This window comes from Schistocerca serialis, chromosome 5, assembly GCF_023864345.2.
Source record: "Schistocerca serialis cubense isolate TAMUIC-IGC-003099 chromosome 5, iqSchSeri2.2, whole genome shotgun sequence".
NCBI lineage: Eukaryota > Metazoa > Arthropoda > Insecta > Orthoptera > Acrididae > Schistocerca > Schistocerca serialis.
The window spans coordinates 613795522-613810158 of record NC_064642.1 but is presented as its reverse complement, the minus strand read 5'-3'; the positions used below and the strand labels follow the sequence as shown (position 1 = coordinate 613810158).

Below are 14637 nucleotides of genomic sequence, written 5' to 3'. Positions count from 1 at the left end.
CATCTCCATTTTGCTGGGAGTGCAACAATGTTAAAATGTAATAAATGATCCTGTTGCACTGAGAGAAGTTCAGAAACACATTGTATGTGAACATTAAACTGCTGTCAGGTGAACATTAAATTTGTATAAGTACTACCAAGGAAGCACCTATAGTCAGTCACCATTGCTTCTGCTGAAATGGATGTTATGTTAACAATGTAGGTGCAATTTTGAAGTATATCAGCCACTGGTACACAAGAATGACTTCCTGAATTTGATATGAATGTGGTACCACATTCATGATGTGATGTGCTGAACTACAATTTGAAAAGCTGTTGGTTATAACTTCTTTTTCATGCAGTGGATGTGTACTATTTTTTAATGTTTGGTCATTAAATGTGCCACCAAATTATATTTTTGTGCTTTTCATGTGTCAGAGAATTTGTGTAGCTAGTATAAGATGTTAGTGCACTTGGAGTGGGAAAGAACTATTTTGCAGTTATCTCATTTCTTACTCAACAAGATGAGAGTTGTTGACACAATGGATGTTTTTGGTTTAGCCAACTGTCTTGCAGAGAATAATCCATTCTTTGTAGAGAGAAGTATTCAGACATGGGATATACATCGCTTCTGATGTTGCAGTTGGAAAACACTTCACAGCGTTAAGACACATACATCAATTTACTGCTGACTTACATTCGAGGGTGAGTCCATTGACAGGAGAGAAGTCACATCCATTTAAATACTAACTGGTGGTGTGAAAGTGAATGTGTTCATGTATCACTTCGTAAAAAAACACCTCAGACCGTTGCCTTGTTTCTGGTTTTCTTAGTGGTGGTCCATAAGGGCCATAAGATATTGTGGTCCATTACCAAATGTGAACAGGTCTCAAGAGAGGTACGGAACATTTTGTGACTTACGTAATATCTGATACCTCCTTTTCAGTTTTGCAGTTGTTTTGTTCTGCTACTTGATGGCTCTACTAAGTAAAAGTAATTGGAATTTTGGTACCATATGTTTTGCCTCATTAGGATGATGGTACTGTCATACTGTATGTCTTGACTGCCAGGAAAAATGGCTTTATTCACTTGTAGTGAGCCAAGGAGGAGACGCGATAGAGGGGTTGCTGAAGTTTGTGTAGATCTGTTTGAAACTTGGTGACCATTTGAACAAAGTCCAGTTTTGAAAAAAGTTGAGGTAAGGGTTGCACAATATACGGGACCCTCAGAATGAAATCAACACAAATGCCAGCAACCCCATAATGTCTTGCAGTGTTTAAAGGTTGTTGGTTGCTATCAAGTTGTGTTTTACTTTGATGAATGCCTATATTAATGAAAATTTGTTCCAAGTAGACTACTTCCACTGTGAAAGTTGCATTTAACCTAATTGCATTGCGAGCTGCAATCTGGTGAAACTTGGGGCAAGAAGTACAAATTCTTAAAATTCTTCTAAGTTCAACCGAGTAGTTTATAAGTACCAGAGTGCCTATAAGTACCAGAGTGCCTGTTGTTCGTTACTCAAGTTTATGTTGAAATACTACATTAACACAAAGGACAAGGCTGCACCCCTTCTTAAGGAACTATTTTTCATGATTTGTTAGTGCTTCACTATTTTGTGACCTACAATAGTGTATTTACAAAGATTCAAATTGCAGTAAAATTCACCAACATATTGGCAGTGAATGAACAGTTTCCTATGGAGAAGTCATGTCCTAGACTCTGCTGGAAGATACCATTTATGAGTTTTGACATATACAGCAACCAAACTGATGCTGCACACTTGTGTACTTTGCAGATACATACAGTTAGTGGTGATCATCCTCCAAGTTGTGTCTAAACAGTTCTGTAGTAACTGTGTTGATTGATTTTGATGATACTCGGCACAGTTTAATGACACAATTCAAGGTTGAAAAATAGGTTGTGCCTTAATGTGCTATGATAAATAGTTTTCCAGTAGTGCACATAGTCTGTTTTTCTTTGTTTCGAGGCGGTATGGCTGGGGCAGTGGCCACAGGAAAGGATTTTTTTTCTGACAGCTGTAGATGATTGTCTACCAGATCTGTTTTGCAAAAATGCATGCCATCTATAAGTAACGATAAAAGGAGGTGACATGTCACTCACTGAAAGTACTTCACAGATATGCTCAAAGATTCTTGAATAGAAGTAGTTCACTTTAGGATATTAGTTGTTTCAAGTATCATTCACAATACATTTAATTGGAGTCTGAACATATCACAGCATGCATGCTGCTGGCTCCTTTCATTATACACATGAGATTATTTGGGTCTATACTTCCAGAACTTTATGTACGCCAATAATGTACCAGTTTTGACTCTCCACCTGGCTCATACAATCAGCAGCTCCTCTCCCATCTTTTGTTTTATCTTCCTGAATTTAATGTCCTGTTTTAATTGTTACTTTTATTAGTTTGCACAATAGTTATAATAGTCAGTTTATATAATAGTTTTCTCTCCTTACTGTTCTTGCTGTCATCCCTACACATTCTTTTTTGTTTGTTTGCTCCAGTGCATATTATTTTTATTTTTAAGTTTTTTTGCTTCTTTTGGTATCAGAGTTGTTCCTCACATTTTAGGCTGTCAGATGTTATGCTTCTGGTCTGAAAAAATGGTAGCTATGTTCACTGGGAACTATTGATTCATTGTGTCTTCATATTTATTAGAAGTTTTGTTTATTTCCTAGTGTACTGTATAAATCAGTGTCTTTCATGTATTGGTAGCATCTAGTTAATAAGACGGGAGAAGTAATCTGACACTGACCGAAATTATTATAATTTCAGGCTGTGACACTTGAAGGGACATTATACAAAAGGAGTGGTCTAATTGTTGGAGGAATGATGGAGTTAGAGCGTAGATCAGAGCGATGGCTGTCTCAAGACATCATAGAACTTAGACTGCAGAAGGTTTGTAGTTTCACTTTGTTATGAATAACAAACATGACTTCTTAGTATTGTTTATTAAGAAATAACAATGAAACAGACAACACTGTTATTAAAACTTCCTGGCAGATTAAAACTGTGTGCCTGACCGAGACTCGAACTCGGGACCTTTGCCTTTCGCGGGCAAAGGTCCCGAGTTCGAGTCTCGGTCGGGCACACAGTTTTAATCTGCCAGGAAGTTTCATATCAGCGCACACTCCGCTGAAGAGTGAAAATCTCATTCTGGAAACACTGTTATTAGTTTGAATTTTCAAAACTGTTACGGACAGAGTGAACTTTAACCGTTATTGGTACCTTTGTACGCTCATTTACGTAAATATTCCATTCCCTGTCCCTGCACCACAAGGAAAACACACACACACACACACACACACACACACACACACACAATATGCAGCAAAGAAAAGGAAATAAATAATTGTGATGGACTAGCAACAGTATTTTGGGAGTCTTGTATTTTGTAGCGCACTGAACAATATTATTGGTAAAGATCTTGTTTAAAATGGACAGAATATCAGGATACGAAATGCTTAATTATAAAGGATCTTTTTTGATGTGTTTACCTTCCCATTAATTTGTTACATGTTAATAAAAAATAACACTAATCTTCATTATATGAGAAGGGATAAAAAACTTCTTGTAGGTATAAATTGTTATAAATAGAATTTTGTGTATATGATTTTACAATAAATGATACTTTTTTAACCAATATATGTTACAGCAGATAATATTACATGCTGAATTTTTTTTCATGTAAATTATTCAGCAATAATATGGTGTTTATGTATTGCCATAAGAAAGAGCAATGTATCTGAGAACAGTAGGGCTCATATCATTTTTCTCAAGCCTTAATGGGATGGGGCTGCTTGGTATGTTGACTGGTGCCACTATTACAGTCTGAATTACAAACATATGTCTACTTATTTTGCTTACAGAGGTCTGAATGCATCAAGGAAATCACCAATACATCCACTATCACTGTAATGTTTGTGTTAACTAATGTCACATTAATATACCGTATCTTCCATGATTCCACCTCTTTACCTATAAGAGTCTTCTAACTTGACTTTTTGACAACAGAAATATGACTGGTCATTCATTCTCTGTAACAGTTTGAATTCCTATCTGAACAAGTTCCTGCAGTTTTTTGGGTGACATGTCACATTGGTATGTTCCTACATAATGCTTCAGTTGACATCAAGCTAGTTCAATTACATTAAGATCACAGTTTTATGGTTGTTGTCAGAGAACTGAATGGCCATTGCTAGCCAGTAGTGATCAATGTAATACAGTGAAACTTCGATTTTACATTCTCCAATTTTACGTTTTTCGCGATTCTACACCATAAATCCGTAGCCTCTGTGAAAACACATAAGATCAATGCTAAAAATTCCCCAATTTTACATTTCTTCCTAGTAAGGTTTACTTCAGTTTTTTGTTCTTATTTGATATCTCGCTTGACTTTGCTCTGTTTTCTTCCCTTTGACAAGTGATGTGACTGAACAAGTTATAAGTGGCTCAAAAGACAGATGGTTTGTACCAGAGGTGGTGGTGGTATTAAGGGAATATTTTAGGCCATTGTGGAGAGGGTAGATGTGAGAGAGGAAATTCTGATGTAATCCACAATCGTGTTGCCAGCACAACTTGCAACATTTAGCTTCACCGCACAGCTATGATACAACTACTGCTAGGTTGCAGCAGTGATAGAACAACAAGACAGTTGACGTGAAGTGTTCTGGACTGAGCCAATACGTGACTAAGGGGCCCAGTCAACACCCTCCATTGTGCCACTTATAACTCAGTCTCATCTTTGTGCTTGTATTTCCGATGTACTGTATTCAGCAACAGTAACAATCTTCATCCTTTTAAATTCAAATACTGAGTCTCAAAGAATATGCTTGGTCATAATCGAGGAAATGTCGCACATTTCCGGCGAGTGAACTCTTATTCACTGACAACTTGTTATGTCACCCAATAGCCAGTGAAGCCACCACACCACAGTAGCACACATAAATGAGCTCACCTACTGGATGTGTGGTGAGGGAGAGTGGCCCTTCAGTGACGGGAGTGCAGGTAGGGGTAAAAACATTTTGTGAAGTGCTGAAAATATACTTTTCATGCAGGTGATGTGCTATGACAGAGATGTTACATGGAAATAGAACTAGGGTTTTGCAATAGCACATTTTAAAGACTTTTGTGTTCAAATCTGACATGATACATTTGCAATAACTACATGCACTACTCATGTATTTACTTTGCACCAAATACAGCACATACTGTAGATTGTAAAGATTGACAACAGTGATAGAGGGCATGAAGTGAAACTGTAGCACCTGAGCTTTCTTTCAAATTTACATTTTACGCAGTCTACAGTAATTCACTGAGCTTACTTCTAATAAGCTTGTAACATCAACTGTGGAAGTAAACTAATTTTTTCATGTCTCTATTTCTCTTATCTAGACTAAACTAACACTTTAACAGTGGTGAGTGTATGAAGTGCAGTTTTTTTTTAAAAAAAAAAAAAAAGAAGCCGGCAGTAGTGACAAAGTACGTCATTAAGGATATGTCAATATTTATGCTTCTGGTTCAACCACTTAGCTGCTGGGACATTTTTGGTTTAATTCAAGATGTTCATAAATTTTTGCTTTTTTTCTGGGTGAGCACAAAGAATGATCTCTCAAAAATGATTGTTTTGAACATATAATTTATAGTCATAGCATGTCAGAAAATAGCTGGATTACATACATTCGAACGGTGCTGTAAAACCAATTTGAATTTTCTATTTAAAAAATAAAAATAAGAACCCCAACAGTTTAGTACTCGTGACAGGTACTTAGCAGACAAAATGCTGTGTACAAATTACTAGGGAAACACTGTTCATTACTTTGATGGCAGTAAAATGAAAATGGCTACTCTTGTTAGGATCACACAGAGGCAAGTGTACACTGCCTTACAATACAATTGTTAAGGAACAGAGGTAATGTTGGACAGGACTAGTCACAGGCAATGATGGACAAAATGAAATGCGTTATATACGTAGTAGAGATGGAGTGGTATATTTATAACAAAAAATAGTACAGATTTCAACACATGGGAAAGCAGGATAACAGACTCAAATAATATTCATGTTTGCACAGGTAAGAATCTCAGCATAAAGGTCGACATCAGACTTTCAATAAGGAATATGCCCTCCTCAGGCACTACTGGACAATTTGCATCCGTAATTCGTGTTGGGTACTAAACTGTTAAGGACTACTTGGGGTATATTGTTCCACTCCTCTCTCAAGATGGTTTTGAGTTCTTGCATGGTTTGGGGAGATGTGTTTTCAATATCTCCACTTTCCACTGTTTCTGACACCTCAACAGTCCTTTGTGGTGGGCATTGTCATCCATAAACAGAAAGTCGGGACCTACCACGCATCTAAACAGAAGGACATGATCCAGAAGAACCTCTCTGAAGTACCGCTGTGCTATAACGGTACCTTGCGCGAGGATATGCAGTGGTGTTTGGCCAGTGTGCATAATGCTTGCCCACCCCATAGCACCTAGGCCATACTGATGATGTTCATGAACATTCTGTGGTGTGTAACATAACCCTCTTTTCCCACACTAACTGGTTGCCAGAACCACTTGGCACAATGAAGTGGGTTCACTGGAGAATATCACTCTGGATCACTGTTGCTGACTGCAACCAACACGCTCCTTAGGCTAACAAACTTTCTCAACGATGGCATGATTGAAGTGGGATGCAATTAACTGGCTTCTGAGCGGGATGCAATTAACTGGCTTCTGAGCATACAAACCAGCCAGGTTTAATCACTGTGAAATGGTTGTGGCAGAGACATGTGTACCGGTAGTGGTTGCGAGGTCTGCAGTGCTCTGCCTTGGAGTGAGATGTCTTTTTTCTTTTCCCCACTGGGACTATGTACTGATTCTCCTGTGGTGTGGTGGACCATCTGTGACCTCCAGTATGCTTTTGCATAGCATTTCCACTTTCAGTGGTCTTCTTTAATTGACTGGCTTTGAGCCATCTAACGGTTTCCTATGATTATAGGCATTCAAATGATGCCTTGCAGACATATTGCCATACTACATGCTATGTTGCACTAATCTGTTCCACAATAACCTTTACCAAACACCATACCGGATGAACTGTCAAATGCATACAGAGCATTGTGTACAGGCTTCACTGCAGTTAACATGTCCGACTTGCTACATTTCTTGTTACAGTCATTGTCCAGGTGTTCTGTGGCTACTGTCAGTAGTTCTGTAAGGTAGTTGTTCCTTAGCAAGTGTCAGTCATTCCCTAGCAACAGTCAACAAATGTGTTTCAAGCGTGCTATTACAGACTTGTAATGAATGGGAATTAAGTACCAGCAAAATACGGCAGTGTTGACTAATTTAGGAACAACTATGGGCATAGGAGTAGTTATAGCATTTGCAAGAAGAAGAAATATAGCTTGTTTTACCCATGTGCTCAGTTTGGTAGCAAAAACATCTGTCGAAAAGACTGGCAAACTGCCAGAATTGACTACTGCTGTGAAAAGTCTTGTAGTTTAAACAAAGGGCAGATGCGAATTAGGAGCCAAGAAAATAAGTGGACTTCTGACTAATTTAAGCAATGTTCACTAGAAGAATTCAACATTTTATATCATTGAAAGATTTTTGCAGCTGCAACCAGTTTTCATTAATATCATTAATTGTCATGATAGTGAACCACCCAGCTGACAGCTGCAGATTCTCTGTATTGTAAATCTCACAGACATTTGAGTTTATATAGTCTTTAGAAGTGACTACTGGTGAAATTTGCATTGAAATGTATGTTGAAGCAGTAAAGTAATGCCAATAACTAATATGTGGAATATCAAAATATCTGCCATGCAACCAGTACAGACTGTCAGGTAGAATTTGGAGAGTAACATCAGAATCGATACCAGAAAGGACTCAGTACGAACTGAACATGTTAAAATATTAGCCATATCAATAATGCTCAATCCTAGAGTTAAGAACACACATTTTCAAAATTTATTAGCATGTTCAGAGGCAGTCAAAACCATCAACAATTTGCTTGTAGTTGTTGAAAGGATTGTCAGTGAGGATGAGCAGTACATTGATAAATTGCATGAGAAGAGGGAAACCAAATTTGTTACACAAGTGAATGTCATAAAGTGGCACAAGAAAAGCATAATTTCCAAAGAGGAACAGAAATTGATCTACCATCATAGATATTGTCTGAAAAATCACCTTATTATTCTTAAACAAGATCCATTAGAAGTGTGAAATCATGTAATTGGTACTACCTATCCAAAACCACAGAAAGCTGCACTTAAATTTTAGCTGTATAGTCATGTTATCAGCTTCTGAAAGAACGTTCTCAAAAGCAGGAGATGCTCTCTGTCACCTTGCAGTAGACTGCAGAGGAAATGTCTAAAAGAATCTATTGTTACAATCTGTAGACAAAAGTTACTGGAATATGTAATGTTAATTATTGCTTTATTTACTGATTAATATGTATACTATAAATGGATGGATAAAAAAAATCTACTCCCGTCTAGTAAGTCTCACCTGATCCGGGGTTCAGGGTGACTTTTCTGAACTGTAACCCTTCCCTTAAACCTCTCCAGTCTTTTTCCTTCACCTCTCTTCCTTCCCCTTCTACTCTTCTGCCAGAAGAAGAAGCCACTGGCTCCGAAAACTTGTAAAAGTTAAATCCTTTTGTGTGTGTGTTCCCCTGCCACCGCTTTGTGGGTAAATTTTTTATGTATCCATTTACATTATATTGTTAATAATTGATTATTTTCATTGATTAATATATATGATATTAGATCTATTTGTATGTTGCTTTTTACACCATTCTGTAGGTTCTTATTTAACATTGATGTTTTGGGATCCATTATTATCAGCTGTTGCTGTTTGGATATCAATGACAGAAATCAAAATCAACATCAGTGATTATGAACATTGCACACACTTAACAAGGACACAACAGATATTGTATGAAGGTAACAAGTGCCATGCAAATAAATCGCATTTAAAAACATAACACTCAAAGATAACACATTTCTTAATTCAAGTTTTCAGAAGTGAACAACAGTTTTACTTTGAGGGTTAGCAAGAGGAGGGTAAAAGTGTAGAAGTATTATTTTTGCAAGTGTCCTTTAGCCTTTTAAGGAAATTACAGAGTGTATTAGCTGTGACACTTTGCCTAAACTGTAACAGTGAGAAAAATAGGGGGCAATAAGTTAGTCACACCTTACTCATGGAATATTGGAAACGTTAGAAATGGAAACTGTGTTTTGTTCTTCATTTGGAATATCTGTTGATTTGAAGCTGACATGCAAGGGCAATGAACACTTGAATGTTTTTCATGCATTTAAATTGCTATATAATTACGGGTACATAGTATCTTACATTCATTGCTACAGTTTGTGACAACACGAAACTAAGATGGATAAAAATGCAAAATTCCTTACACAGTCAACATCAAGATAATCTGTGGGTGATTCCTCTTTGTCAGAAATGGAAACCCTCACTGCAGTTCACTGACATTTTCAATAAGACTGTTGCACCTGTTGTACTTACTTTCAAAGTGTTATACATTAATAAACTAATCTTCACTGCCTGTGACAACTACCTGAGAGGAAATGATTGCAAAAGTTTTGCAAAGTTACTGCTGATTCTGCCGCAATATGACTGCAAGACTGTTTATGAAGACCCCGAAATGGCAGTACCTATTTTAATATTATAGAATTTGTTGTCTGTGCTAATTCAGTCTCAGGAAAAATGTATTAATTCTGCAAGACAATAGTTACAGTTTTTTACATCTGTCTCTCAGTACCAGCCCAGACCATCAATTGAGTAATAGTACTATTTGTAGCGACGCTGCCGTGCGCTAATTCAAGCTCGCCGGTGTGTGTGTGTGTGTGTGTGTGTGTGTGTGTGTGTGTGTGTGTGTGTGCGTGTGTCAGTGCAGTGCTGTGGGGCCGTAATTACTGTACACGACGTCTGTGTAGTTCCGCGCCTAGCCTCTAGAGGCACTGTGTTTTCTAGCTTTTATATACGTTCTGTTTATTATTGTTATTATTCCTTGTTTTTTGAGTTAATTAGTAGTTCTGTGCCCCCTGGCTTGTGTGGACAAGTACTGTTTTCTCTCTAATAACTACGGAAGTTTCCCCAGGATTAAGGATCCTTCTGTAGAGGCCGGAAGCAAATTTTGTAACTCCGATCGGTCCAAGCATGCTGGGCGTCTTCAGATACGCGCTCGCAATAAAGTTAGTGTTGCTGAACTGAAGGTCTTTATTCTTCTGAATCACGTTAAGCAAAGGTCGGACAGCACAAGTTTAGCTGAACCCGACAAGTAGTGACCCAGACGTGATTCAAGCAGAGACCGACATGATTAAGAAGAAGCAGGCGTGAGCTACGTAAGTAACGAGCACATAATGACCGAACAGCAGGCCGTCTCCAGGATTGCAGTCCATTTGCCGCCGTTCTGGCCCAACAACCCGGTACTCTGGTTTGCGCAGGGAGAGGCAAGTTTTTGCTGCGCTGGAATAACGGCCGAAGCAACTAAATTTGCGCTGATTGTGAGCCAGCTCAACCAACGTCACGCAGCTGAGGTGCAGGACATAATCACAGAACTGCCCGAGACTGGAGCTTATGCCAGGCTAAAATCAGAGTTGATTCGACGGGTGGCCGCGTCACAAGAGGACCGGATATGTCAGGTTCTGACACAGGAAGAAATTGGCGACAGGAAGCTTTCTCAATACCTGAGACATCTACGCAGTAAAGTCGACACCGCTACCTTGCCAGACAGTCTGCTGAGAGCGCTGTGCAGCATTAGGTTGCTGCCACAAATAAAAGCCATAATTGCCTCACAAACGGACATGCCGCTGGATGACGTGGCGCAGCTAACAGACCGGATTCAGGACACGATAACACTGGCTCAGGTCAGTGCAATCGCGGCGTTGGACAACAGTACAAACAGTACCACGTCTGTAGCACGGGCCGACCATGATTCACTCGCGGCCAAGGTTGAACTTTTGTGCGCCCAGGTCAGTGCGCTGCTGGCACATGACGACGATAACAGCAGGAGAAGCCGATACAGACGGCGGCATTCGAGAAGCAGATCTTCTGGCGGTACTACCACTCCTTAAGGCGAGGTACCGTTGTGCTGGTACCACCGACGATTCGGCGATCAGGCAGGGAAGTGCACATCGCCATGCTCATCACACCCAAACACCACCGGCGGTCGACAATAGGTGCAACCGACTGCCAGTTATCCTCCAAGCGCCTGTTCGTTACCGATGGGAGTTCCGACGTAAAGTTTTTAATTGACACTGGGTTGGACCTGAGTATCATACCACGAACAGCCATACAGTGTTGCCGGCCGCCAACTGCCTTCCATCTGACGGCTGCCAACAATTCTTCCATTGCAACATGTGGCACACAGAGGATGGAGCTTAATCTCGGCCTACGTCGCGCCTACGAGTGGAATTTTACAGTGGCTGACGTCACGGGGGCGATCGTCGGGGCTGACCTCCCGGCGCACTACCACCTGCTGCCGGACGTCGCGAACGCACGCTTGGTAGACAGCATCACTGGCTTAGCAGTCACGGGTTTCCGTCGCAACACCGCAACGCACAGTGCCAAGTTGGTCCATGTTACAGAGGGTGAGTACACTGAATTACTGCTTAACTATCCGAACTTGACCAGGCCGCCCGGCGCTCCCAGGTTCATACCACATGACACTGTGCATCACATTCAAACGACTGATGGTCCCCCAGTAGCATGCCTACCTAGGCATCTCGCTCCGGACCGATTGAAGATAGCGAAGGCAGAATTTGACGCCATGATTCGCGAGGGCATAATGCGGCCATCTAAGAGCTCGTGGTCCTCCGCATTACATTTTGTTCTGAAGAAGGGTGGAGCTTGGCACCCATGCGGTGACTACCGTGCGCTTAACACGCGAACAGTGCCGGACAGATATCCTGTTCCGTTACTGAGGGATTATAATCAAGCTTTACATGGTGCCACGGTGTTCACAGTTCTGGACTGTGCTAAAGCGTGTACACAGATTCTGGTGGCCAATGGCGACATTCCATAGACTGCAATAATAACGCCTTTCGGTTTATTTGAAAACAAATTTATGACTTTCGGTTTACGCAATGCCGCTCAGACCTGGCAAAGGTTTATAGACTCGGTTCTCCAAGGGCTACCGTTTTGTTTCGCCTACCTGGACGATGTGTTAGTGTTCTCTGCTGACCATGAACAACACCGACAACATCTGCGAGAGATTTTCGAGCGATTGGAGCGTTACGGTGTCGTCTTGAACGTGGACAAGTGTGTTTTTGGGCAGTCAGAGGTGACATTTCTTGGCCATAAGATTTCTGCTGAAGGCTCTCTTCCTTTGTCCGAGAAGGTGGACGCTATCTTGCAGCTACCCTGACCAACTACGATCAAAGAATTACATCGTTTTTTGGGGATGCTCAATTTTTATCGACGACACCTTCCTCACGCTGCAGAGCTGCAGGAACCTTTGACGGCGGCATTATCAGGCCCAAAAGTAAATAGTAAGTCTCTGATACAGTGGACAGAGGACACGTGTTCTGCGTTTGAGGCATCAAAGAAGAGCATGGCCGACGTGGCGCTTCTCGCACACCCACGGCTCGACGCGCCATTAGCAATTGTCGTAGACGCGAGCCAGACAGCGATCAGAGCCGCCTTACAACACTGGTCGGACAACGCATGGCACCCACTGGCATATTATTCCCGCAAGCTTTCACCTGCATAGAGAAAATGGAGCACATATGACCATGAGCTCCTGGCGGTATACCAAGCAGTGAAATGTTTCTGCTCCCAAGTGGAAGCGCGAACTTTCACGATATATACGGACCACAAGCCACTCACGTTCGCCTTCCGTCAGAATAGTGTCAACTGCTCCCCCTGTCAATTTCATCGCCTCGAGTTCATGGCCCAATTTACTACCAACATTAGACATATTTCTGGGATCGACAACATTGTTGTGGATTGCCTATTACGGATCAGCAGTGTTTCCAGTACCATAGACTTTCCTGCACTGGCACAGCCACAGAAAGATGACGAAGAACTCCTTGCCTATGTTAAAGATACGGCTTCCGCATTGCAACTGAAACTCGGTGATGTTCCGGGGGAATATACACAGCTATACTGTGACGTTTCTTGCGGCCGACCTCGTCCCTTTCTGACGCTGGCTTTTAGAAGACAAGCCTTTGATACAGTACATGGATTATGCCATCCAGGGGTATGCCCAACATTCCGTCTAGTATCGCAACGTTTCGTGTGGCCGGGCATGCAAAAAGTCTCAGAAAAAATGTATTAATTCTGCAAGACAATAGTTACAGTTTTTTTTTTATATCTGTCTCTCAGTACCAGCCCAGACCATCAAATGAGTAATAGTACTATTTAACAACAATGAGGAGGTGTTGAGTCGCAGGCAGGTATGAAACTTATTAAAACTGTGTGCCAGACCGAGACTCGAACTCGGGACCTTTGCCTTTCGCGGGCAAGTGCTCTACCAACTGAGCTACCCAAGCACGACTCACGCCCCACCCTCACAGCTTTACTTCTGCCAGTACCTCGTCTCCTTCCTTCCAAACTTTACAGAAGCTCTCCTGCGGGCCTTCTCAGGAGAGCCAGCTTCAGTTGTAGTGGGACGAAATGAAGCGTCACCCATCCACCAATGTCAGCCCAGTTTGCAGGTGACTATTAGTTTAATTTAGTTTTGTTTATGTATTTTTCTTAATATTTGTAATAGCTGTGAATTATCTAAAAGTTTTGTATTTTTTTATGTGTTTCATGTACGGAGAGGGCGGCGCAACAAACGGAGACAGCATCTTCGTTGCCGCGACCAGAGAGGAAATTGCTGGCCGCTATACGTCGCGGGTCGACAGCCAAGGAGCAACAGAAGATCCTGGAACCGAGTTGTTGTGTCGTGCTTCTAAAAATTAAAAATGAATTTTTTTATACTCTTTTTGTACAACAATGACGTCATATAGAGCTTAATCTTATTGAAAAGTCAGTCACTGTCTGTCAACAGTCAAGCTCACATCTGTATGTGTAGTAAGCTAGTAAAATAGTGTATGCTACTTAAGTTGAAACACGTGTTCTGAGGATTTATTTATGAAGAATTATGTGAACGGATTAATAATATATTCGACAAGATTGTTGATTCTGACAGCGTTCATCGAAACTTTGAATCTCAAAAGTTTATTTAATGTGATTCTGATATCGATTAGATCAAGATAACGTGTGTCAATATAATTTCTGAGGAGAAACAAACGAAATTTAAATCGAAAAAGTTTATGAAAACCAATTGGTCCAAGTGATGTAATTCTTTGCATACGACTCAACTGATGTTTTACAGTTTCGTTCAAGAACCATTCTATGACAATTTAAAAAGAATATAAATCATTTTGAAGTGGGTTGTAACTGACGTAGGTGACAAAGTCTGCACATGGTCATATGTCAAACAAAAATTGGTTATAAACAAAAACTTACGTCGTTACACTACACAGTCCAGAGATAAAGACATAGTGAGAAGTACAGACTTATAAGGGGGAAGAGAGATGAATAGCTCAATTAAGAATTAGGACACACAAATCTATACCTATCACATACACTTGTGTCTGCCATCTAATAAGCTTGATAGTATATTACAGTTTTAAG

The 14637-nt window shown here is 40.5% G+C and overlaps 1 protein-coding gene across 1 annotated transcript in view; it reads left to right on the top strand.

Annotated features, from left to right (window-relative positions):
- The window catches only part of LOC126482135 (structural maintenance of chromosomes protein 1A-like), a 297330-nt gene that overhangs the window by 26456 nt on the left and 256237 nt on the right, over window positions 1–14637 (top strand). Inside the window, exon 4 of the mRNA XM_050106111.1 lies at window positions 2776–2898. Coding sequence (XP_049962068.1) covers window positions 2776–2898 — 123 coding nt within the window. The remainder of the gene's footprint in view (window positions 1–2775; window positions 2899–14637) is intronic.